We start from the raw sequence: 27307 nt of genomic DNA on the forward strand, positions 1-27307 counted from the left end.
GGGATGGACAGATGAAGAAGTTTCAGCTAACTCCTTCTTTGTGGTCGCTGCTACCACCATGGCATCAACGGGGACACCCTTGGTCAAGAACTGTTTGTCCTGCGGGGCAGTAATTAACTTGGCAGGTCTTCTAGGGGTCGGTTCCACTGTGTCTGGAGCCTTCCACGCCTTTCAAGAGACCACAGACTTCAGTGGGTCGAAAGGCGGAGACACCCAGGAGGTGGAAGGTCGGGATCCAAACGCATCCAGGAATACAGACTCATCCTCGGAAGGGCTTAGGGTAGTCCAGTTTCCCCTCTGCCTAAGCATCTCAAAGATGTCTGAGAAGGAGACATCTTCAGAGGGGGATCTTGGGGACCCTTACGACTCCACCAAGTCGGTATCCGATGTGACAGACTCGGGGAAGTCAACATGCTTCCTCTTGCATTTTCTCTTGCGAGGTGGCTCCTCTGAAAGATCAGGGGAGGCCTCGGAAGAGGAAGATACACCCAAAGGGGTACCCTGGAGCACTGGATCCCCACGCTTGGGGTCTGGAAGAGGGGCAGAGGCTGACGCAGGCACCCTAGGGGGAGGAGCCGATGGGGCCGATCATAGGACTGACTCAGGAGCCAGTACACTCATCACCTTGAAGTCGTCCCTGCCCAGACGCAGAGAAGGCTCAGGCTCCGAAGAAACCAGAAGCCCTCCCCGCACCGAGGGAGACGGCTCCGAGGCAGACGGCTCCGAGGCAGATGTGGGAGCCAAGCTCACTTGTGCCGAAGCACCAAGAGGGACAGCGGGGACGGACAAGGGTCCAGTGCCACTCGCCCCCTCAGAGCAGACGAGGGAGTCTTGGTGCCCAGATCCCTCCATGGAAGGTACCATGGAAGGGATCGGAGCTGACGACGGAACCGAAAGAGAGGGTATCGGCGCCGACGGTTCCACAACTCAAACCCCAATGAACTCCGGCTCCGAGCTCATAGGAAGAGTCGGAGGAGGAATATCTACAGCTGTGGACGGAGCAGACTCCTGATGAGGAGGGCTGGACAACATTTTGGCTCGGGCCTGCGGTTTTAAGAGCCTACTGACCACTCTTTCCAAGTCATGGTCCGAAAGTCTAGAGGACCGAGAAGAGTGGGATGATCGATGACTACGCTCCGATTGGAGTAGGGGCGACTTCGGAGCCGAACATATAGACTCCAAAGGAGGAGACCTGGATCTCTTTCGACTCTCAGCCGGCTCCAAAGATAGTGTCGGAGCCGACTGGGAGGGACATCGGTTCCAGCCGGAGCCGAAATGGACAGTGTGGCTTCACCCAACGACAGCTCCGAACTGGGAGCCGACGGTTTAGGTGGCCTGGAAGATTTTACTGGCTGAGCCTTCGCTGGTAAATCTTGGGGTTTAAGGATACCCCTCAGAATCAATTTATTTTTGCGCTCCTGCAGGACTCTTGGACTGAAGGCATGACAGATCGAGCAAGAGTCCTGCAGGTGCATAGCGCCCAGACAATAAACACAAGAAGTGTGACCATCTGTCAGAGACATCTTCTGACAGCATGAGTCACACTTCTTGAATCCGGACGGTTTTGGATCCTTGGACATTTTAGGGAGAAAACCAAGGAAAAATTTTTCACACAGATGGTTAAGGTAACCAACAGTAAAAGTCAACACTCTACAGTTACCACAACCCACTGCAAGTATCACTACAACAAAAACTATAGAAAATCTATCACCAAATGCTAACAGTGATTAATTAGAAGAAGAAGAAGAAAATTATTTTTTTTTTTTTTTTTTTTTTTTTTTTTAAGAGGGAGATAGAAAGAAAGGTACGCGTGGATGGGAAATCGCAAATTTACCCCGGGGATCTCTCCTGTGTCCCTGCTAGACAGAGGCACAGTAAACTAATCTTAAAAGGGTACCTTCTGTGACCTACTTTACAGAGGCACAGTAGGCTAATCTAATAGGGAGGCGGAAGCCAAATACACTCTGGCTAGGCTTATAAATGCCCTAGGGCAGATAGCCTGGTATCTACCTATGAACCTCTAACTTAAACAGAAAGAACCTTTCTGTGGAAGGGAGAGAAGGGGGTAGGGGAAACTAACAAACGCGTTTCTTAAGGAAGGGTATGCTTAACTAGATAGAAAACTATCTACAATACTAAAAACTAACTAATGACTAATTCTACACTAACCAATACAGTATGAACAAGAAAAATACAATAATAATAATGAAGCTTATACGACCTGAGCCAGAAGAACAACCTTGCGGCAAATGAGATCTGGGTATCTAGCGCCAGGCATCATGGGATATAGGTGGGGCCTCGAGCCAGTAAGCAGCTCTCGAGCTTTTGAAGATGGCCGAGTCGGAGCCGAGGATCGGCTCCAAACCGAACCAGCAAGAATGAAGGCGAGATAGACAACTTAACATCATGACTTATCCAGATCACTTGAGGCACTAACTGCAATCTTTAAACAAGCTGCATTCCAAGTGACTGGAGGACTGCAACAGTCATTCCCCCCTCCACAGGGGCAGACCCACCAACTGACATGTGGAACTCCAGACCTATCAATTCAACAAGTTCAATATGCAAAGTCATGGAATGAATCATCATGGAAATGAAAAACAAGGAGCTTGGCAACCTATAGACACTGGACCCATCCCTATTTAACTTTGTTAAAAGAAGGTCATACCTACTTAACCTGGTAGACTTATTTAAGAGGGTCACTAAAGCAATGAATGAGGATAAAACAGTGCATCCCGTGTATATTGACCTGGTTAAGGCATGTGATACAATATCCCACTCAAACATTGTTGGCAAGATCTCTAAGCTAAGCATAAAACCTTACATAACCTGATGGATTGCCAGCTCGCAACTTGAACCCAAGTAGTCAGGGTTGGTGAGACCACATCCACCAAGAGAGTTGTCACCAGTAGAACACCCCAGGCTCTGTGCTATGCCTGCTCCTTTCTGGCATCTAATTCTCGGAAGTCAAGGCTAGTGTGTTTAAGGCCTCAGGTGGCTCAAGTTACGTCTGACTGTAAATTGGGAGCTATTACAGATCCCCCAAGGCACCAACCAATATCTTGCAAGTGAGGTTTAACACACACAAATTACTGGTGCCAAAGCCATGACCTAAAACTCAATGCCAAAAAAAGCATCATCGTGCCCTTTGGGAAACTGTCAACCCTAGTTAATTACTCCATTGATACAGCACCCCTAAGAGTCAACCCAGTTGTAAGGGACCTGGGAATGTATGTAAATAGCAATCTGGCCTTTGACCAACATGTTGTTAAAATAAGAAGAAAATCATTCTATGTTGCCCAACTTATAGGTACGGCTATGGGTTTCTCTTCCAAGGAAGTTGTGGTACCACTCTACTCAGCTCTTATCAGACTCGTCACTGAATACAAAGCACCTCTGGCATGTACCTAACCAGACACTTGCAACAGCTGAAAGTTCCACAAAGGTTTCTCACCAGGAGAATTCAGGGCACGAATACCATGTACTACACTGATCACCTAAAAGCTCTGTCTCTGTATTCAGTCACCTACAGGCTTGCTTAGAAGGGATCTTTTCCTGGCTTACAGGGCTTCCTCAGACCTAGCTCTGATGGACCTGTTGCGCATGCGCAAAACAAACAGTACCAAAAACACTAGATCCAGGGATCTGAACATTGCTTGTGGCATAAAAAGAATGCGCTGGATAGAAGGATATGGATCCCTGCACTAGGAACAAGCTCCTCATCCATAAAAACTAGAGTTCATTCCTGACACTATTCAAAGGAAACTGACAATCAGATGGGAAATCATAAATTTACCCAAAGTTTGGCCCCCATGTCCCTTACAGACAGAGGCCATTAATAATTATTATCCTACCACCACCTCCCTATTAAAGTGCTCCCACCATATAGACACCTATGATACTCAGGACCACAAATGGTTTGGGGTGCACAGATAGGTTTGTAAGGGACCTAGTAACAAGTCATGGTCTTTTTAAATCTGTTTCACTTTTAAAAGCTGCCAGAAAGGCCTGTGTCAACGAATATAGTTTACATTCACATGAATAAAATTGTGGGAAGAAATAATTTGATGAATTAATCAACCTTATAAAATTGTAGCTGCAGTAAAGTTAGTCAAACTCCTAGGTAAACTGCTAATGAAAAGCAACTGCAGTTAATATCAGTTTTGGGGGTATGTTTCAAATGCAAGCATAGCAAATGAACAATGATTACTCAAGCCAAAGAATGTCTACCAGATCCGTTTCTCCTAGTTAACCAGTTACTGTGGACTCACCTGTGTGGAAATATTACTTACTTCAGGGTTCTGCAAGTGCAGGGTAGACTATCTTGGGGAGTGTGGGCATTCAGGAGGTTTTCATTTGCTTAGAACATTTTTGATCAAATACATGTTTACCGACTCAAGTTTTAGTAAAATGCATTGGTGATCGATATGACAGATATGTACCACAGAAAAACAGTGCAAAACATTATTTGGTGGTTGCTCTGCTACAAACATCATTCGGTCTACAGAAACTTTTTGAAGGGGAAGGGGAACTCTGAGAAGTCTCACACACACATCAAAAGTCTGGGAAAAAAGGTTTAAAATGCACCCCAGAACATATACATCCCTGATGGTTCTGGGGGTCTAGCCTTCTTAAAACTAAATAATTGCAAAAGCCTCTGCATCATGGTCTTATATAATCCCCCAGGTAATAACATCCCTATTCTATAAGATATCCTTGTCTGGGCATCTAACAATATTAATGAAACTATCATCTTTGGGGACATTAACATTAATTGGCTGGATATCACTAACCAGCACCGCCCCCACACCAACATTAACCTATATAACTTTACCCAGCTGATCACCAACATAAGACCCAGCAACAAAAACAACAGAGTCAATTCTGGACTGGATCCTAGTATCAGATCCCAATAAAATTTCTCTCTCTCTAGCACTCTACCAAATAGTATTGGAGACCATTTACCAGCCTTTATCATACATAAAACCACCTCAGCCATAAGTAATAATCAGCTTAAACAAACCAGAGACTTATCTCACTTCTCACCTGACACCTTTAATGAAATTTTGCAAAGTATCAACTGGGCAACATTAAAATCTCTCCCACTACATGATGCAGTTGAATTCTTCAATTTAACATTCCGCAAGATCTTAAATAGTTTGGCCCTACTACGACTAAAAAGAGTCAGGACTGATCAAGCCAGCTGGCTCACACCCACAAAGCAAATCATGACCGCTAGAGACAAAACCTGTAAAACCTGGCAAAAATACAAAAATCCTTCTGACTTCACTCTCTACAAACAGCTACAAAATCAGGCAAAGTGACTAGTCATGAAAGATAAAAAAAAAAACAAAACAAAAAAACAAACAAATAAAAAAAACACTTCCGCAATCTCCAGGACCAGCATAAGCTAAACCCAAAGAAATTCTGGGGAGCAATCAATTCACTATTTCACCCAGGCTCTAACAACAACCCATACCCACACCTTGATAAACCACCCTCAGATAGCCTTCTCTCTGTAACTCGTACTTCGACACCATAGCAAAGTTTACCACCTCCTTCCCACCTACCAGCCTCAACTCACCAACCCAACCATCATCACAATCTACACCCTCCTTTCTCTACCTAGCTTTTCTCTCACCCATACCCACTTCTACTATAAAAATACTCCTTCAAAAACTCAAACCTTGTATTAATGCTCCAGATAATTTACCTGCTGAATTCTTACAACTATCTGCAAGCTCCATTGCCTATCCCATCAGTATACTCCTCAACAGATCAATTCAGGAATCCCTTATACCACATATCTAGAAAAAAGCATATGATCTCCCACTCCATAAAGGCAGCAATAACTCTTAACATCATCTCCAACTTCCGACCCATCGCTATTCTGTCCCCATCTACAAAATATTAAAAAAGTGTCCATACCCAGCTTTTTAATCATTTAGTTAATTAACTTCTTTCCCCCACCCAACATGGTTTTAGGCCAGGCCACAGTACTAATACAGCTCTCATCTCTTTTATGGACACAGTACATAGGGCTCATGATGCAGGCGTGTCTCCTCAATCTTCCTCGACCTCTCAAAAGCCTTCGACACTGTATCCCATCCCCTTCTACTAACCAAACTCTCTAATTTAGGTACCTCACCCCCAATCCTGAACTGGTTCTCAAACTATCTCACTCAGACAACAATACACTAAATGGCAACAATCCCACTCACCTTTCCTCTACATAACCACAGGAGTACCCCAAGGATTCATATTGGGCCCCCTTCTATTTAGTATATTCATTAATAACTTCCATAAGACTCTCACCCAAGGCACTGTTATCCAATACGCAGATGATTCTGCAATCATCTGCACTGCCAAATCTACTTCTGAGTTACAACTACTAACCCATCATGCATTTACTTCTACTGAAACCTGGATGTCAAAAACATCTCACTCTAAACCCTAAAAAGACTAAACTTCTATTATTCATGCCCCCCCCAGAAAACCTCCTTAACAAGAAAGAATTCTCTGTCCACTCCCATAACAACACTATCATATATATAAGTTGTCTCTAGCACCAAACTCGTAGGTGTTATCATTGATGATAACCTTACATTCGACCTCCACATCCACAGCAATATTAAAAAAACACACCAGAAACTGTAAACCCTGTATAGACATAGCCATTTCCTTAACCCCACTACAAAAAAACTCTAGCCTCGTCCTTTTTACCATCTCTACTATATGGAGCCCCTATCCTCACCAGCATCCAGTCCTCTCTGAAAACCAAATTTGACTCATGTTACAATAAGGTCGCCAAATTTGCAACACATGTGAAATTCTCAGCATATCACTGTTTGTTCTTAAGGCAACTAAATTGGCTTGAACTACCACATTATCTCACCTACCTACAGTTAACTACCACGCATAAAATTATATATAAACTATTAACTTGCCCCTCACTTTCTTCCCTGCTGTCTGTGTATCACCCTAATAGAACCCTCAGATCTGAAAAGAAAAAAAAAAAAAAACAAATTTCCCAACTGGTCAAATGCACTATTCTTTTACTGTGTCTAAACCATGGAACACTCTCCCATCCTCAATCACCTCCATCTGTAATCCTGCTCTCTTTAAGAAGTCCCTTAGACAACATCTTTCATCAGACTTACTATGCTCATGCCAAAATAAATTTTACTAAACACCGCTCCACCTACTTTAACCCACTTTTCCGTGGCTTGCTGGTATGTCGCCTAACACTGTCTGCAACCAAACCCCACTTGCCATACCCATTTCTCCCTCCAGGCTATCTTTCACTTTCTATCTCTACCTCTCACCTCCATTACTAACCACCTGAGCAATCACTCTCTGTCTTAACAACTTCCTGTTCTCACACCGCAAATCTCTAACAGTTCATCTCTAAAAATCTTGTCATCACATATGTATATACTCTCAGCAATCTATAATCTCTGAACTGACTTTTTCTTGCATAAAGTCCTTTAACAATGCTAATTACTTGCATAATGTAAACAGGCAGTATGTATATATAATCTGAACCTTCTGCTCATACCATGTCCAAGCTTGTTATTGTATAATACTGCTTAGCTCTGGTAGGTATTTGTAATTTGCACATGACTTAAGTGAATGTCCAAACTTATTACTGTGCAATATTTGTTGTGTGTATATCCAAGCTTGTTACTGTACAATTTTTGTTAAGTCTGTTTTTTATTAGTACTTGTAACTATTCACCAACTGTATGTGGAGCTTTTCTCCCCCGGCCTCCACTAAAAACGGGCTCACCTAGGCTCAGTGGACCTTTCCAGTAAACAAGTGCAATAAATAAATGCACCAGCTTGCACTACCACTGCTGCATTGCCACATTATTCTTCTATTGTACATTTCATCATGATGACATAGTAATGCATGGATGCTGTAATCGGACCTAATTATAAGGGTGCTTTATACACAAAGCTAGGAACCCATGCTCTAGATGAAAGGGCTCTCGCTTCACTGACACATGAAAGATGGACACAGCCAAGATATGAGCCTTAAATGTGAAAATGTAGACCTTCCAACAACAAAGACAACAAATAGTTCAATACTACCTCAGGTTCGCAAAGTTAAAGACTCATAAGTTTCAGAAATGGCTCATACCCCAAGATGCTTTTACTTAGTCAAGTAAGCAAACTGAAAATTCTTTGTCATGCTAAAAGGTGTCTTTGCTATGAGGACACAGACATTAAACTCAGCAGGAACACTTGACCTCAGAAGCTAGTTGCTTATCTTTAGTATTCTGGAATCTGGTGGAATTATTTTGCTCTAGAAAAAAATGTTCTGATCCAGAGAAAGAGGTCAACAGGAGGAAAGAGCAGCACCTAATAAACAGACTCTAAAGCTGCTGTAGCCGTAAGAGAGGTGCCATTATCACTGTTGTTCTCCATTTCTAAGCTTTTGTAAAAACTGCTGAATGAGGAGGAAGACAGCCCAAAACCAGTTTCTATAAGAACAAAGGCATCTAAGTCCCAGGATCTGGCTTTAGATGACAATTACAAGTTTTGAGTTACAAACTGTTGCAAGGTGGCAAGATCCTTGGGTGCCAGATCACTTCCCATTTGTAATCTAGACAAGTAAAACAACCCCCCAGCTTCAAATTTCAAGATATGAACATAATGTACTGGATTGACAGAAAGATTGCTGTTCCCCTCTCAAGTACAGAGAGATGGTCTCTGGGGCTGGAGAATGCAACTTTTCCCCCACCCCCATCCTGCCCCATTCACTCATTATTATGCTTCACAGAGGTGCTGTCATTCCAAGTCTAAACAAAACCTGCTGCAAGTACTTGGGACATGTAATCAGCTCCAGGAATCTGATACATTACCAAGTAACTGCACAACATGCATCTAAGTGCAGCACCTTAGCACCACTTGAGTTGTAAATGCAATGGCACATCAGTGGGTTTAACTGATCTCACAATCTAAAATTATGCTCTGGTATAGTTCTCTCGTTAAGGAGATGTATTTTCACTCAGAAGATAACTCTATTGGGTCCTTCTTGCTCTATTTTCAGTACCTTACTGAGGTGTGGATTGTGACTAGTGAAGTGCAAGTTTATTGTAGACACCTGAAATCTTTGTCCAGGAGCAGAATACTGAGATGATTGGGTATCCACTGCCTCTTAGCACAGTGCTGGTGTTGTAAATAGATCAACTAAGTCTGCTCAATTCATCTCAGCTCAAAACACACAATAGTAGCTTAAGAACACACATTCTCATAATGCATGTAATCAAGCTCCTCATTTTACAAGCAAAGTGGACACTAAGGAAAAAAATCCAGGATCCTTTTTTTTAGTATGTTCACTCCAAAGAGACCATATATTGGAGAAAGAGTAGTAAATGGCAGGTACTCTGCAGTGTCACATCTGTGTTTCTCTCTCTTCAAGGCATAATGAATCAGGAGTGCTAATAAATTAAGTGCATACAATCTCATACTATAAACAAAACATACAAGAAGAAATGCAAACTTGATCCACTGGACTCAGGCAACTGTGACTTGAGCATAGGTGATCTCAGCAAGAGATAAGTCGTAGCAAGCAGCAATGCACATTTTTTTTTCTCCTTATCAAGAGTCGTAGCAGACCACTTTTTTGGTGATATTTCATGCAGATTTCAAATTGCATACAATAAATGGGAGTAGAAAAGAATCACTTCAAGCTAAAGTCTGCAGAGAACAAGGTGCCCAACATCCCCTATTAGGATTTGTCCCACAATACCTGTAACATGTACAAAAAGCCAGAGTGGCAAGGTGTACTTCACAAGAGCCAGCAGGCTTGGGAGATGGTTCCTCCCAAATGGGAAAAGCACAGCACCCTATCAACACCATGCAGGTTACTTCCTTTTGGCAACAAAATTGTCAAAAGTCCCTTAATGCTTCTTTCTTACTGGACACCTACAGGGTACCATCAACAAGCAGAAGGGGATCTGCAATGATCTTTGGAGTGACAACACTTTTCAGAATTTTGACAATGTGTCTTCAAAATATACATCTTTACTGACGTGTGGGTGTTCATTTTTTGAAGATAACAAAGAAGGAAAACGTTCTTTTCTAATCATATTGATTCTCTGAGGACTCTAATAATGACACTGCCGAGAAGGAGGCACTCTTGTACTGCCTTAGCCCATCAACGTACATTTTTTCACAAATTAATGAATGCATACTTCTTGCTTTTGATCCTGTCCCACATAATGCAGGCACAAATTGCTCAAGTCTTAGATAGTAATTTCTTTGGCTGCAGCTACATTTATGGAAAAGGTATTCTGATATATTTATAGGCTGCAAATGGAAAAAAAAAATTGAAGAAAACACGAGAATGCATATGTCTAAAAACCTAAATGGTCATAGCTAAAAGCTGAAGCAAATAAAGGAAAAACTGCAGAAAACTATTTTTACCACTAAAGTTAAGCAAGCTCAACCCTACAGATCATGAGAGAGAGTAAAACAAAGAAATTGCCTCATCCCTTCCTCTACTGCTTGTCCAATCATTAGGACAATGTACAAAAGTGAGAAACGTAGACCCATAAAAAATGACTGAACATTCCTCACTGGATCATATTATACTGGAAGAGAGTCTTGTAGAAGACTGTTCCTCTAAGAGACACAAAGAGCACAATTAAACTTAACAGGAACAAAAACAGCCATTTTTTCAAACAACAAAAGGCAGGAAAAGCACAAGGGAAACGTATCCAGTAACAGATCTCAGAGACACTATCAATAGCCTTAACATAAAAACAATTCAAAGAAAGAAAATAACCAAAAACACATTATTTTTGTTTTTAAAAAAGTGATAGCCTACATTACAAACAATGTCTGCCTCTCCATCTTCCTTGATATTTTTTGCAACAAATGAAAACTGTTAGCCCCATCTAAAAATATGTGTCTGCTCCTAAATAAATCTATCAGTGTAAAAATGAAATTTTATTATTTTTTAGCATTTCCAGCTGGGCAGAATAAAATCCATTTCAGCTTGAGCTGGGGAGAAAAGCTCAGCAAAGATTACAAATATAACATGAATCCATAATGAACTTCATTAAATGCAGTCACAATTTTATACTTATACAAAACTGCTCAGAAGTAAGACACTGGATATTTACAAATAGTAAACAAATAATGCAATAATTATACTGATGGGCAGAAAAAAAAGAAATGTTCAGGTGGAGAGATTTAAAATATGAAAGCTAAATTTATTAGTAGGTTGTATTACATGTAATTAGAGTGCATGATATGCTACAGTACAGCAAAGAGGAAGTGGAATTACTAGTGGTTATATACTGTACTTATATGAAAAAGTGGTAGTGGAATATTTCCTTCTAGTGATACAGATGACTTGAGGAGAAGCCAAGTGTCAACGACCAAGATAAGAAATTAAGGTTGGAAAGAAAGAAGATAACAAGGTAAAGAAATTTTTTTAAGTTAAACAAGACTAATAAGAGAGAATGAAAGTGAGAGGCAAAAGATAAATTGAGTAAAGGTGGCCTCATACAGAGATATTAAAAATGCATTAGGGATATTTACAGGTAGTTTAGTACAATCATATAAGTCGAAAACATTTAAGCCAGTTTAGGTAACATACCAGTTAAAAATTATACTTAAGTTGTGAAAAGTTACCCAAGGTCTGAGCATGAGCAAAGCCAACAGTCAAATAGGTTTAAGATCAGTTCTGAAGATGAAGAGGCTATTTAGTTATCCTCTCTGAATATGATTGAGTTCCATATGCTTGTGATGCAAGTTGGGTATACGGCATCACCTGCTGTGTTACACAGCATCATTAGATGAGTTACTGGTGAATGTTAAGAAGTTTGTCTTGTGAACGTAATAACCTTGATTGTGCAGAACAATGAATGATTCCTGTCAGGGTTAGTCATTTTTGTGGATTGTGTACTACATTGCGGGAAAGTGGAAGGTAGATATTATTTTTTGAGAAGTCTGTGAAGGAGTGTTTGAGTCTATAAAGTGGCCTGAGTTTTTAGTGTGTCTTTTTGATGTTCTGGTGTATATGCAAGTTGAATTTTAAGTTGTCATTTATGATGATTCCCTAATAGTTTTGCGTGTGAAACATTTTTGTGCAACAACATGCAATTAGGTGCCTGTCAGACTGTTCTTAGGAAATAAAAAATAAGTCTGCTGAGTTTTCTTTCTCCTTGGTTGATTCTTTACTACAACAGACCTTTGGTGCCACAGAATCTGGTTGGTTCATTTGGAATAAAAAAATAGTGAAAAGATAAATCTACAAGATCAAATTTTATTTAGATTGTTATAATTTGCCTAAGAAAAAAATGGAGGACTGTCCCTAAGTCAGCAGATCATCAGAAATTTTACCTATAAACAGAGAATGATAGAGAATCTAAGAGAAAGGGCTACACTGGAAGGTAAAATAGCCTAGAATGGAAAATAAATGATTGGTCAGCTGCAGGTAGACAAAGGCTCCTGCAGTCTAACAGAAATATGCCAAAGTTCAGTCTAGATTACAGTGAGTTTATATCTACATATTCAGAATCATGTATTACAGACAATTATAAAAGGCCACACTAGAAGTATATGGCACAGTCACACAGCATGCTGCATATTGTTTCACAGCATTTTTTGTCTTGTGTGAAAGAGAGAAACACTGGTAAAATTGCTTACCAACACAGCTATGCAACCTGCAGAGCTTCGTGCATACACTTGCCCTAGAATGGAACATACCATCCAAGAACCATTTAGGGTTGTTTGTCAGGATGGTCACAGTGCTTTTTGGGGCAAGGCATAGTAGGCAGCTACAAAAGTGACTGTTGTGGGAAACACCATGTGCTGAAGGTTCAGATGTCACCCCTTTCGTGAGTATGGGAGCATGATGGTGGCCAGTGGAACATACAAGTTGTTGAATATCATTAAAAAGGATGTTGACTATACTTGCTTTGTAGGCTTCCACTGTTGCCACTTTCTAAAAATGATGCCTGTATTTCTTCCCATTCACAACTTGTTTTTCTGTGGTATACAGAGTCATCAATAACTAAATGGCTTTCTGATGCTGCATTTCTCTGTAATAATGTGAGACTAGGACACGTCATATATCAAGAAGTTACGTACTCGCCATAACGTTCGATGTATGTAATCCATCTCGCCTCACATTCTTACCCGTGGGGTTCGGAGCCGAATGTTGGCTCTGACTCGGCTACACTTTAGCTTGAAGTCTTTCAATTAGCTGGGCTAAGATGGTATCCCATGCTGCACTGCTCTCTATCCCCAGATCTAGTTTGCTGCGAGCACCAGCACTCACTCTCCATGCATAACATCACCTAAGGAAGGAAGAAACAAACCAAGAATGAAGGGAATTCTGAAACCAGGCCTAACCTCTAGATCCTCCAGGATGGGGGAAGGTGGGGGGGGGGGTAAGTAAGAATGTGAGGCGAGATGGACTACATACATCGAATGTTATGGTGAGTACATAACATCTTGATGTTATGTAGTCCAATCTCGCCTACATTCTTACCCGTGGGACAGCGTCCCCAGCACCTAAATCCTAGGAGGCTCAGTCGAATATACTTGAGCACTGTGGAACCAAAGGAAGACCTGCCTCTAGATACCACATCTAACTTGTAATGAGGTGTGAGGAGATGCCCAAGTAGCCACAGCACAAATATCATCCATAGACAATCTGGCCTGAAAAGCTGTAGACGCAGATACAGACCGGGTAGAGTGAGCCTTCACTCGGAACGGTAACTCTCTTCGCCCTGAAGTATAAATGAAATAAATACAACTGGAAATCCACATAGACAACATGACTTTAACAGGAGACCCAATTCTGTTTTCCGAAAATGAAACAAACAACTGATCAGATTTTCTGAGGTCCTTCGTTCTGTGCAAATAAACTCGTAATTGTCTGTGCACATCCAACTGATGAAATCTGAATTCTGCCTTGTTCGAGAACTGGGAAAAAACACTGGTTAATTCAATGGATTGGTTAAGGTTACTAACTGACGCTACTTTGGGAAGAAAGGAAGGATTCGGTCTGAGAGAAACCCTGTCCTTATGAAAAAATCAAATAAGGTGGTTTAATTGATAAAGCTTGAAGCTCCGAAACATGTCTGACTGACGTGATGGCTACCAAAAAGGCAGTCTTCCAAGTTAAGAATTTTAAATCACAAGGGGGTGCAAGCTCAAAGGGGGGTGAAGTAAGACCCTGTAGAACAAAGTTTAAGTCCCAAGGCATAACAGGTTCAGAGACAGGAGGATGAAGCAACAAAGTGCCTTTCAGAAAAGCCTTAAAGAATCTATGTGCCATTAGACTAGGTTCGTCTGCAACGTGAAAGGTAGAAATCACCGCCAACTGGACTTTAATGGTTGCGGCAGCTGATCCCTGGTTGAAAAGCATAGAGAGGAACTCCAATACTGACGTGATTGGAGCTGTGTAAGGGTCAATCTGTTTGGCATGTGCCCAGATGGAAAATCTCTTCCATTTGCTGTAATAAATCATCCTGGTCGAAGGCTTATGAGAGGAAGATAGAATATGAACCACATCCGGCGAAAAATGGTGAAGCCTAACTAATGACGGCAGTGGAGTAGCCAAGCTATCAACCGGAGAGTCCGATGAGAGGGATGGAGCTGCCTTGACATATGGGTCAGTAAGTCTGATTGTGGGTCCAGAATCCAAGGAGCGTTCATAAGATAGGGATGGATAAAGGGGATCCAAATTTGACGAGGCCAGTGTAGAGCAATCAGAATCATTTTGCTTCCCAAGGATTGCGCTTTCTGAATAACCTTTGACAGCAAAGGAACTGAAGGGGAAGGCATACAGTAGACCGGAGGGCCAATCATGGACTAGTGTCCCTGGGTGACTCCTCCTGAGGGGGGATAAGGGTGAAGTAGCTGCTGCATTTGGCATTCAGGGGGCTGGCAAAACGGTAGCAGCAAGGCTGACCCTACCTGTGGAAAATCTGCTCCGTAACTTGACAGTTCAGGGACCACTCATGAGGCATCAGAATAGCTCTGCTTAGCCTGTCTGCGATCACACTGGACTTCCCCAGAATGTGCATTGCTACCAGAAAACGTTGGGAAGACACTGCCCATTGCCACACTCACATGGCCTCTCTGCAAAGGGGATATGACTTGGTTCCTCCCTGTTTGTTCAGATACCATACCACCGACATATTGTCTGAGTGAATTGCAATAGTCCCTAGAGGAAGAAAGCTCTGAAGTGCTTGCAACGCTAGTAGCACTGCTCTCATCTCCAGGACACTGATATGCAGATGCATCTCATGCTCTTGCCACGTGCCTTGGACTGTCCTGCCTAGATAATGCCCCCCCCCCCCAATCTGGGAGGCATCCGTGGTCACCATGACAACTGGAGGCAAAGGAACGAAGGGTTTTCCCGCATTGAGGCTGTCAGTGTGATGCCACCAACTGAGATCCTGTCTGCACCTGTCTGTGAGCAGAATAGGGTGAGAATGTAGAAGACGTTGAAGAGACCACTGGGCGAAGAGTAGCCACTGAAGGAGCCTCATATGTATCCTTGCCAGGGGAACTAACATAATCGTAGCAGCCATCCCAACAATTGGAGGACCAATCTTGCCTTCACTTTCCTCAGAAGGAGCAAGGTGTAAATCTGTTGTTGTAAAACTCTGATTCTTTCCTGTGGTAAAAACGCCCACATGAGCACGGTGTCTAGTTCGGCGCCTATAAAGATGACATGCTGCGAGGGCAACAAAGCAGATTTTTCCCAGTTCAAGGTGATGCCCAACTGTTGACATAGGTTGACAGTGACATCTTTGGCCTGAAGTAGGAGCCAGTCGTCCAGGTATGGAAACACTTGGAATCGCTGATGTCTCAAGTGAGCAGTCACCCCTGCCATGCATTTGGTAAACACCCTGGGGGCTGTGGTGAGACCAAAGGGCAGGGCTCAAAACTGAAAGTGACTGGCTCCCAGCTGGAAGCGTAGGTGACTTCTGGATATCCTGTCCATCTTTATGTGGTAGTAAGTATCCTTGAGGTCGATGGAGCACATCCACACTTCTTTTCCCAACAATGGGAAAATAGACTGCAACGTGACCATTCGGAACTTGGACTTTTGCACATGGGTGTTCAATCGGCTGAGATCCAAAATGGGTCTCGGGTCCCCTGTCATTTTCGGCACCAAAAAGTATCTGGAGTAAGTCCCTAATCCAATCTGGTCTGAGGGGGACATGTTGGATGGCTCCTTTTTCTAGCAGCTTTGAAACCTCTGAAGCTGCGGAATCCCTTTGACTGGGTGGAACATCTGAGATTTTCTTAACTGGAGGGGGAGTTGATGAGAAGGGAATGATGTATCCTCCAGAAATTATTCGTAGAACCCATTGGTCCCAGGTGATACCTTGCCAGGCCTCTGGGTATAGTGAGATGCGACCCCCAACTGGCTCCGGAAACGCACAGTCGGGCCTCCCATTAGGAGCAGCGGTAGGGAGAACCACGAAACCAATTGTGGTCTCCCGAGTTGAGGGCCTCCTCTGCCCCTAGGGTGGCGTCCACCTGAATAACCACCCCTCCCCTGCCTCTGGAGGGGGACTCACCTTGTGCAACGGGAAAAAACCTCTGTGATTTCTTGAACCACATCTTGCTCGCACCTAGTGAGTGTGTCTTTCACCTTGGTTCCAAACAAAGAGGAACCATCAAACGGGGTGTCGGTGAATGTAGACTTGAAGGCCTCCGCGAAATGGCAAAGGCGCATCCAGGCATGTCTCTTAAGAACGACTCCTGAACTTGCTGCCCTACTCGCTCCCTCGGCTGCGTGAGAGATCAGCCTCATGAAGGAGTTCGCAGCAGAATTGAGGGTAGACAACTGAGCATTGACTTTGAGCCATCTCCTCAGAAATGTTACCCATTAGAATATCTCCAAGCTCCTTTAGGAGATCTCTCTGGAGCCATGTAAAGTGTGATAAGTAATTCAGTGACCGCAAAGTAAAGGCCGCTGAAGAAAACATATGCTTCCCATACCGGTCCATAGTCCTAGTCTCCTTGTTAGGGGGATGAACGGTGGAAGAAGTCTCAGCCAATTCCTTCTTGGTGGCCACTGCCACCACCATGGCATCCACAGGGACTCCCTTGGATAGAAATTCCTTATCAGAAGGGGCAGACAAAAATTTATTGGGTCTCCTGGGGACTGGTTCCACAGAGTCAGGGGTTTCCCACATCCTACGACAAACCAGATCCAGAAGCTTGAAGGGTGGAGACACCCAGGAGGCGGAGGGCTGAGCACCAAAGGCCTTCAGCAACACCGACTCCTCTTTGGAGGGGGCTTTGGATGGCCAGTCACCTCTTTGCTTCAAAATCTCTAGGATGTCAGAGAAATAAACATCCTCAGAGGATGACTTAGAGGACCCCTCCGATTCCTCGAGGTCGGTGTCTGATGTGAGAGACTCATCTTGGGAATCTATGTGCTTCCTCTTGCACGCTCTCTTTCTGGGTGGCTCCTCAGACAAAAACTCTGCGGGGACCTCAGAAATATAGGGGCCACTCATGGGGGTACCCTGAGGCCCTGGGGATCCACTGTCAAGAGATAGAGGGCGATCAGAGACCAGCACCGGTGCTGTAAGGGACAGAGTGACCGAACCGTATGATGCCGCTGACGACCTGGCCAGTGAGCTCCTCATGGCCTCGAAAGCTGGTCCTCCCGGGTCCGAAGATCAGCCAGCAATGGAAGACCTCGGATCAGAAGGGACCAGGACCGACTAGGACCGAAGCAGAGACAGGAGTCAGGCTTCCCCGCGCTGAAGCACTGAGAGGGAGACTAGGAGCAGAGAGGTGTCCCGAAGACTCCCCCTCGGGTCCAACAGAGGAATAGTGCAGTTTTGTACCTACCATAAATGTAGATGTCCGATAGGTATGCATCTGCAGTCATAACATATGGGTTGTCCTGCCTCAGGCAGCCCTTCAGTCGGCCGGATTCCAAAGTTTGGGTCTGGCCTCGGCTGATGTCGCACCTTCCCCGACGTCAGAGTGTCTGGGGTATAAAAGCATCAGCCGACGCCATTTTCCTCAGTTTTTCTTGCCCAGATGCCAGGTGCCCTCTAGGAAGGCTAAATTTGGATAAATGCAATAGAATTCCAAACATTTGCAAAATTATATATATATATACATATATATACATATACATATACATAATACACCATAATAGATTCCCCCAGCTAGCTAAAAGAGGGGCAAACACCCTAGGAATACCACAGAGGGGTAGGAGGGAGGGTAAATCTGACTGCAGATGCATACCTATCAGACATCTACATTTATGGTAGGTACAAAACTGTACTATGTCCTTCAAGGATGCATCTGCAGTCATAACATATGGGTAGAATATCATAGCCAATCTGGGGGAGGAGATACTAAGAAAAAAATGGTGTAGTTAAGATCCCCTCCAGGACTGCAGTAGCAAAGCCTGCTCTGGATCTGGAGTATAAAGGTAGATTGTAATGTTTGGTAAAGGTATGCACGGAGCTCCAAGTAGCAGCTTCTAAAATGTCCTTGGTAGCCACCCCTCGTAGGAAGGCTGTAGTGGTGGCCGTGGCCCTTGTGGAATGAGGCCTGATGTTTGCAGGAACTGACTTTCCATGAAAGGAATAACAAAATCGAATGCAGTTTCCTATCCATTTTGAAATTGTCTGTTTGGAAATTGCTTTTCCTTGCACGCCAGCAGCATGTGTTACAAATAGTTGGTCAGTTTTTCTGCTACTTTTAGTTCTGTCCCAGTAGTAGCATAGTTGCCTGTGTATATCCAGGGTGTGCAGAAGTTTTTCCCCTCTATTCTGTGGATTTGGGAAGAAAGTAGGCAAGTGAATAGCTTGGTTCAAGGATACCCTAGATACCACCTTTGGCATAAAAGTAGGATTAGTTCTTAGTGTAACTCTGTCCTGATGGAAGATAAGAAATGGCTGTACTGCCATTAATGCTTGTAACTCAGATACTATTCTTGCTGAAGTTATTGCCAGAAGGAATGCAGTTTTCCAAGACAGAAACTGAAGATCTACTGTTGCTGCTGGTTCAAAGGGAGGAAGTGTTAGTTTCTCCAAGACAAAGTTGAGATCCCAAGCAGGTAATGGGGGTTTTCATGGAGGTTTGATATTTTTGATCCCTCTCAGAAATTGCTTGAGGAGAGGGTGTGAGAAGATAGGTGGATCCACATTGTATTCTGCTGAAATTGCTGAGGCATGAATCTTAATGGAAGAATAGGAAAGGCCGTTGTGGAACAGTTCTGCTAAGTATTCCAGAATATGTGTCATGCTTGCCACTGTCACATCTAAGCCTTTTGATGAGTTCCAAATGAAAAATCTTTTCCATTTAGCTGAGTATGTCTTCCTTGTGGAAGGCCGGTGAGCTTCCATGATAATGTCCTTCACTCTCTGTGATAAAACATTTTGTTTTGGATTTAAGGGATTTTCCAGGCAGTTAGCTGCAATGTTTTCAAATTGGGATGCATGATCTTGAAATTGTTCTGCGTCAGAAGAGGCCATAGGGGGAGAGGCCATGGTTTTGCCTGTGACATGCTCCTCAATAGTGGATACCAGTGTTGCCTTGGCCAGTCTGGAGCTATCAGAATCACTCTTGGCTGTTCCTCCCTGATCTTCAGTAGAACCTTGTACATTAAAGGAAGAGGTGGGAAGGCATATACTTTTAGAGCTTTCCAGCTGAGAGAGAGTCCACCCTCCATGCTTGTGGGTGGTATGTCCTTGAGCAGAATGTCCTCAGTTGATGGTTGAGGGGGGAGGCGAACAGATCTCCGGCATTCCCCATGCCTTTGTTATGAGTTGGAAGATGTCTGGGTGCAGCATCCATTCGTGTGCATCCATGGTAGTTCTGCTTAAGCTGTCTGCCAGTGCATTTTCCTTTCCTGGCACGAACTGGGACTGCAGTTGGATATTGAGTTTCAGGCATAGCTCCCATAGATTCATAGCCAGCCGGCATAGAGGGTAGGAGTGTGTGCCTCCCTGCTTGTTTATGTACCACATGACCGTGGTGTTGTCTGTCCTTATTAACAGGTGTCCTTGATGGAGGAAGGGTTTGAAAGCCTCGATTGCATGCATCACTGCCAGCATTTCCTTTTGGTTTATGTGCATGTGTAGCTGTCCTTGAGACCATAAGCCTTGGATACAGTTGCCCTCCATGTGTGCTCCCCATCCTTGGTCTGAAGCGTCCGTGGTGATGGTTTGTTTTGTTTTTGGTTTGTTGAAAGGCAACCCTCTGTTGGACTGGCAGGCCTGAGCCCACCACAGGAATGCCTTTTGAAGGCAAGGAATGATTGGTATCAAAGTTTCCAAACTGTGACTGTGTTGAGACCATACACTCCTTAGGTACCATTGTAATTTTCTCATATGCAGCCTGGCCTGTGGTATCAGGATTATGCAGGATGCCATGTAACACAGGGCCTGCAGGACTTTCCTTGCAGTAAGCTGAGCTTGTCTTGTCAGATTCATGAAGTAATCCGGAAGTTGTTTTTGTTTTTCTTCTGTGAGAAAGGCCATTTGGGTGGTTGTGTCTAGATCCGCACCCAGAAAGGTTATCCTTTGGGATGGAACCAGTCTTGATTTTTGGATGTTGACTGTGCATCCCAATGCCTGTAGCAGGTGGATGGCATAGGCCAAGTCTTTTATCAAATTTACCTTGTTGTCCGCTTGTATAAGGCAGTCGTCCAGATAAGGGTAGATTTGAATCCCCTGAAGTCTGCAGTGTGCAATTACTGATGCCAGGCATTTCGTGAATACTCTGGGCGCAGTAGATAAGCCAAAGGGCAATGCTGAGAATTGATAATGCTCTGATCCTGCAAGAAATCTGAGGTGTCTTCTGCAGTTTGGTCGAATAGGGACGTGCAGGTATGCCTCCTTGAGATCTAGAGTCACCAGCCAAGACTCCTTGCCCAACATGGGAAGAAGTTGCTGTAGGGTCAGCATCTTGAATTTTGGCACAATGAGGTAAGTATTCAGTGCAGACAGGTCAAGAATAGGCCTCCATTGATTTTCTTTTCTTGGTACAAGGAATAGTCTGGAGTAAAATCCTTGGCCTTGCTCTGAAAGTGATACCTTTTCTATAGCTTTTATTTGAAGCAAGTTGTTGATCTGCTTTAAAGCCTCTGCCCTCTGATTTGGTGGCAGGTTTGGCATTCCGTTTCTTTTTGGCAAGGTGTGGAAGTGGAACCTGTATCCTTTGTCTATTATTTGCAGTGTCCATGTGTCCCTTGTAATATAATGCCAATTTTCCGAGAATAAAGCCAGCTTTCCGCCCAAGGGTGCTTCCAGTTGAGCCCTGGTGGGCGGAATCAGAGTAAAGTCATTGAGCCTGTCCTGGTGTAGTAGTTGTTGTTGCTGCTGTTGTACTACCTCTCTGGTTGGCAGGCTGCCACTGGCGGCCTCTGTAAGAGCCCCTAGATTGGCCTCTGCCTCTGGGGCGTCTGTTCCTGCCTCTCTGGGCTCTGTCCGAGTCTGGAAAGGACCAAATCTTAGTAGGCCAGTTTCTGCTGAATCTCGGTGGTTGCACTTGTAGGAAATCCTTAACTGTTTGCACAGATTTTGCCTTTTCTTCATACTTTAAGACCTCCTGAGCAGAGGAGCCAAATAAATTTTGTTTCTCCATTGGAGCATCCAGGAGTTTAGCTTTAACATGGTCTGGCAAAGATTGTTCCTTCAGCCAGGCATGATTACGAATAACTGCCCCAGTCATAGCTGACCTAAATGAAGCCTCCAATGCATCATAACCACATTTTAAGAAATGATTATTAACCTGCTGTGAGTTGTGTACCAAATCCTGAAGGGATTTACGGTCAAGGGGCTCAGGAGAAGAAAGCTTCTTGTTCAGTTCATCTAACAAATACTCTTGGTACTGTATCATATGAAATTGACAATTTAGTGCCCTGACGGAAAGAGTTGCAGAAGTATATACCTTCTTTCCCCATCTCTCTAAAGCTCTAGACTCTCTTTCAGAAGGTAGAGGATTTTTGGCAGTGGCAGCCGCAACCCCTTTAGGGCCCAGAGTAATAGTTTCTGGGTCTGCAGAATGGGCTTTATACAGATGAAAATGAGAATCCGGGACCCTGTAGTATCTATCAGGTTTGGCAGGGGCAGGGGGGAGAGTATCAGGGGCTGTACTGACATCATTGTACACATCATCAATTACATTCAAAACAGGAGGTATAGCTAAGGGCCTATGCTGAGGCAAATGTAAAAAGGTCCTTAATCTTTTTCTAGAATCAGAGAAATCCTGACCTTGCCATTGAAAAAGCTCTCTCATGGAATGTAAAGTCTCACCAAAGGAAAACTCTTCAGGAGGGGAGGCCGAAGGGATAGATTCTTCTGCATCAGAATCCTCATAGGGCGAATAAGCCTCCTCCTGGTGGTCTGACAACTCAGAACCATCAGAGGACTCATCTGAAGAGTGTGGGTCAGAAGGCTCAGTCCTGGGCCTTTTGCCTGGTGGAGGGCGAGAGGCCCTGTCCGGGTGTGGTTGTGAACCTTTAATTAAAGAAATAAGGTCCTCTGCAAGGCTGAGGATCTGAGAACTAGAGGAAGGCCTCTGGGATGTAGTCTTGGAAGGCAAAGCTTTAGAAAGTTTAGCAGCTTTAGCCCTAGAAAAGGCCTTAATGGACATAGAAGCAGGGGGCCTAGCTGCCCCACGTGCAGGGGTAGATATGTCCAAAGGTATGGTGTCGGACATATCCTGGGCACTGGTTTCGGTAGGTAGCTCGGTAGCCGACTCAGCCGGGGCCTCCCGGGCCGCGGTAGTCGGTTGAGTGGATTCGGATGAAGGAATCTCCGAGGACTCTGTTTCAGCCGAAACCGAGACACTCGCGGTAGGCCTTACCGTGGTTTCAGCCGAAGCCGCGAGTGTCGGTCCTTGTCCTTCCGTTTTTTCACCAAATGTGATGTCGGAGTCTCCGACGGCATTTTATGTGCAAAACTAGCCCCAAAAAATTCCTCTGCAAACTCCGACCGACGTCTAAGAGTCCGTCGGTTGAAGGAAGCACAAGCTGAACAGGACGATACGTCGTGGTCTGGGCCTAAGCAAGGAAGGCAGTAGGAATGGAAATCCTAATGAGGTATTTGTTTCCCACAAGTTAAACAATTATTTACTTAATCTGACATCGGCTGAGGCAAGAAAGAGTCCCCAATGGGGTACTTAGCTTTTTCGAAGTTTTCGGTAGCTGAAATCACTGGATCTGACCGACCGGCACTTGCGAACAGCTTCTGCTTCGGGCACCGCGCGGCAAGAAAGACTGAGGAAAATGGCGTCGGCTGATGCTTTTATACCCCAGACACTCTGACGTCGGGGAAGGTGAGACATCAGCCGAGGCCAGACCCAGACTTTGGAATCCGGCCAACCGAAGGGCTGCCTGAGGCAGGACAACCCATATGTTATGACTGCAGATGCATCCTTGAAGGACATCCTGAGTCCTGAACCCCGTGGACGGCACCGGAGTCGGAGCTGACATCGGAACCGATAGGTCAGGAGGGGCTGTCGGTACCGACCTAGGGACATCAAACGGAGCCGAGCACTCCGGTTCCGAAAGCTGAGATGCGCTCGGAGGAGGAAGTATCGACGTAAGTAGAGGGACTGGCTCCGGAGCCGACTGGGTTGGAGCCAAAAACAATTTAGCCAGTACCAGTGACTGAAGAATTCTCTGCACCACTCTATCGGCATCCACATCCGATAAGGTCCTGGAGGATTTGGAGGATAGGGAAGGAGATAGAGACCTACTCTCCGAAGGAGACATGCGAGGAGGAGATACCGGCCTAATGCTCTGAACAGGCTCCGAGAGAATAGGTGCTGAAGCAGGTTCCATAGAAAATGACACTTGCTGCGGCTCCGAGGACAATGGAGACGAGGAGTCATCGAAGATTTAGCTGTTTTCTCTGGCGGCTCCGAGGATACTAATGGAGCCAGGGATCGCTTTTTAGCCTTAGAAGATTTAGCTTTAGATGGAGAAGACTTAAAGCTGGAAGCACTCTCCAAAATCTTCCTCGAGGAGGGATTCAGAAGTCCCTTCAAAATCAATTTGTTCTTCCTTTCCTAAGAACATGCAGGCTAAAAGCATGACAAAAACCACATGATTCCTGGAGGTGAATCGCTCCCAGACAGTACACACAAACAGTGTGTCCATTAGTGATAGACATCTTATAACTGCACTTTGTGCACTTCTTAAAGCTCGAGGGCTTATGCTCCTTAGTATCTTTAGACATAGTCACTACCAAAAACTGAGTCACTAACCCAACAACCAGACCAACGGTCAATCAGCCACAAGCGTGGGAACAGAACAGACAGTACACCACAAAGACCTCTAACTTAAACGGTCCTAGAATACAAGGTCAAGAGGGAGGATTAATTCCTCTAAATTAAACGGTCTTAGCCCAATGGAAGTTAAGTTGGCACACAAAGGTAAGCGAGGGGACACACTAGGTCCTCTAACTGAAACGGGCCTAGCCCATTGGAAACAGCTAGTGGGATACCACAAGAAATACGCTAAGACAAGAAAAACAACTTTTCCACAAACACAGCTCAAAGATGCACACACAAATAGCTATGAAAATAGCTTTTTTTTGCAAAAAACTTCTCTGCTATAAAGAAAAGAAAACTTAGCCACAGCCAAGAGCGAGACCATGTCCAAGCTACACGAGTGGCAAACAAGATCTGGATAGAGAGAGCAGTGCAGCATGGGATACCATCTTAGCCCAGCCAATTGAAAGACTTCGAGCTAAAGTATGGCCGAGTCAAGCAGACTTTCAGCTCCCAACTCCACGGGTATGAATGTAGACGAGACTGGACTACATAACATCTGATGTTCTCGCAGGGGTGCTCTTCCCTCTCTTAAACCTTCACTTTCATATCACATTTTGACTTCTTACCCATGGTTTGTAATGGTTACTTTTCAATGTATTGCTTACTGTATTCAATACTTCAGGCAAAGAGTACATGCATGAGGGTCTTTAGCTCATCAGCTTATTAACCGATTATATTCCGTTAGGGCTATGGCTGCAGGTGAATGTTTATTCTTTATTTATTCCTTTGTCTGTTGCCATGGTATCACAGCTATCAATATGCTCTATTTACCGGACCATGCATTCAGTAGTATGCAACATTCACAGAGTTGTTTTAGCCATCTTTGGAGCAGATGAGTTGCATACTGAAAAAATAAATAAAGACATATCTACACAAACTATTTACAACCCTCACCTTTGTATTTCCAGTTGGTGGAGGTGGTCCTAGGATCTCCCGCCATGACTGTGTAAGCTCCACATCCTGAGACTCCTCTTGACTTTCTTCAGCAGCAGGAACACGCTTGCGCTTGCTAGTGATTGGAATGGCTGGTTGCAGACGCTTTGCAGTTCCAAAATCCTCAATATCTCCAACCTCAGACTGTTGACTGCTATCCAAGGGTTGGTTAGAGGTGACCTAAAGAGGGCAAAAGGCGACAACTTTAGGAAATACTAAAAAAACAGCACATGACAATTACCCACTGTTTTATTACTGTTGAGCAAAATCTTGGACTGAGCTATCAGTGTACCAACATTAGGGGAGAAGATCTAGACAGATAATGTGAGCTTAAAAAATTGTTAAGCTGAATTATCCTAGTTACAAGCTGCCAATACTAAAAATACTGCTTTGGTTTATTCCTAAACATTGGTAGCTATGATGTCCTCCAAGGTTAAAGAAGAAGATATGCAAAATAACTTATTTCAAAGTAGAAAACATTAAGGGTAGGCATATGTAAAAGCCCAGTGTGAGTAATGTGCAGTTAGCAAACTGCTGAAGAGAGATTTCCAAAAGCAGAAGACTTAGCTTGCTTACCGAACACCTCTTACAGCAGATCCATAGACTGGGTCCCAAAAAGTCTATCATTTGATAAAGGCAGTAACACAATTATGTTTGCAGTCCCCTAGGCCATTGTCATCTCTGCAGTTTCCTATGTACAGTCCATTCAATCCTCTTACGGGAGAGGATAAACTCACCTGGCAACACACACAAATTCTGATGGCAATGTGGACCACTGAGCTCAAGTCTTCTAATTTCACTCTTACAAGACAAACTGTCAAGTCTGACCTAACCAACACCCTGCTTATCACAAGTACTGTTTTAGGTTTGTTCTTTGCATTTATGGTTTCTCCATCTGCTTCAGAAGCTGTTCCAACTGTCCACCACTTTCCGTGAAAAGATGTTTTCTTGATTTCCATTCTTGTAGAGACACTTCACTAAAAGTTACTACCATCATACCTTGCAGCATTTCGAAGCAGACTATTTTGAAGGCTTTAACTCCATCCCAGTTCACTTTTCAGAAAAAATATTCAAAGTATGCTCTTTCTGAAGGCTCTGCATCAATTTAGTTGCCTTTCTTCGGAACTGCTTTCTTATGTCCATCTTTAAACAGTCTCTCCAAAAGGGTGGGGGGACTTGCAAACTGGCTGAGTTATTGGAGTATGAAATTTTTGCTTTTTTTATAATACCGTTACCCGAGTGTATCTGAATTCTTCAGTGCCATTCGCATGGTTTGCCTACATGGACATCAACTTGTGACAGTTTGCAAGCTTTTATTGAGCTTGATATTTTATGCCCTTTTGTTTCTTTGGCTGTACTTGCCTGATCTGCATCTCCCAGTAATGCATCTAAATGGAAGCATATTACTACCATTTAGGCAGGTAACATATGCCTTGCGTTTTCTGTTACTTTGTGAAAGTTAACTCTTGATGGTCTTTGGGTGGGTAGTACATCAGCAATCCAAATTCAGTACATTTTCAGCAAAATTCTGTACACAGGGGCTAATGCACATTTGGCTGATATAGGCCATAACACAAGATGTCAGCTTCCACTTGTTACTAGCAGGTATCCTCCTGTAAATCAGGAAGAGGAGATGCACTTGGCCCAACTTGCAGCAAATTCCAACAGCTGCTGGAGTAAAAAACACTGCAAGGAGATAGTTTTGGGAAAGCCTTCCTGTATATCAGCTGATACTGCAAAAACATCTACTATATATAGTCAAGGGCACGCCTTGACACAGCCTTGCTTCAGTAGCATGCAACACAGTACCAGAAGGGTGGATGTAGTGGGGGAAGGGTAACTCTAGGCTACAGGGGATGGCTAAGCTTTGAAGGAGTGGCTTCCTAATCGTGGCCCAATTTCTCATGCTGCTTACTGAAGCTGTGCACTGGGGATTAAGTGACCACAATACAAACGTCTATAATTGAAGCATTTTTGTTCCAAGTACAGGATACAGATTGTCTTATTGGGTTTTAACGGCAACACTTGACAAAATCAGGTTCTCCGGATGAGCAGCTGGAAATCCACAA

The 27307-nt window shown here is 43.9% G+C and overlaps 1 protein-coding gene across 1 annotated transcript in view; it reads right to left on the reverse strand.

The window, feature by feature from the left end:
* Positions 1 to 27307, reverse strand: part of POLE (DNA polymerase epsilon, catalytic subunit) — a 1031469-nt gene that overhangs the window by 532655 nt on the left and 471507 nt on the right. Inside the window, exon 29 of the mRNA XM_044069769.1 lies at positions 25200 to 25418. Within this exon, the coding sequence (XP_043925704.1) occupies positions 25200 to 25418 (219 nt within the window). The remainder of the gene's footprint in view (positions 1 to 25199; positions 25419 to 27307) is intronic.

The sequence above is a fragment of the Protopterus annectens genome, chromosome 4.part0 (assembly GCF_019279795.1).
Source record: "Protopterus annectens isolate FY-2018-M chromosome 4.part0, PAN1.0, whole genome shotgun sequence".
In the NCBI taxonomy this organism is placed as follows: domain Eukaryota; kingdom Metazoa; phylum Chordata; order Ceratodontiformes; family Protopteridae; genus Protopterus; species Protopterus annectens.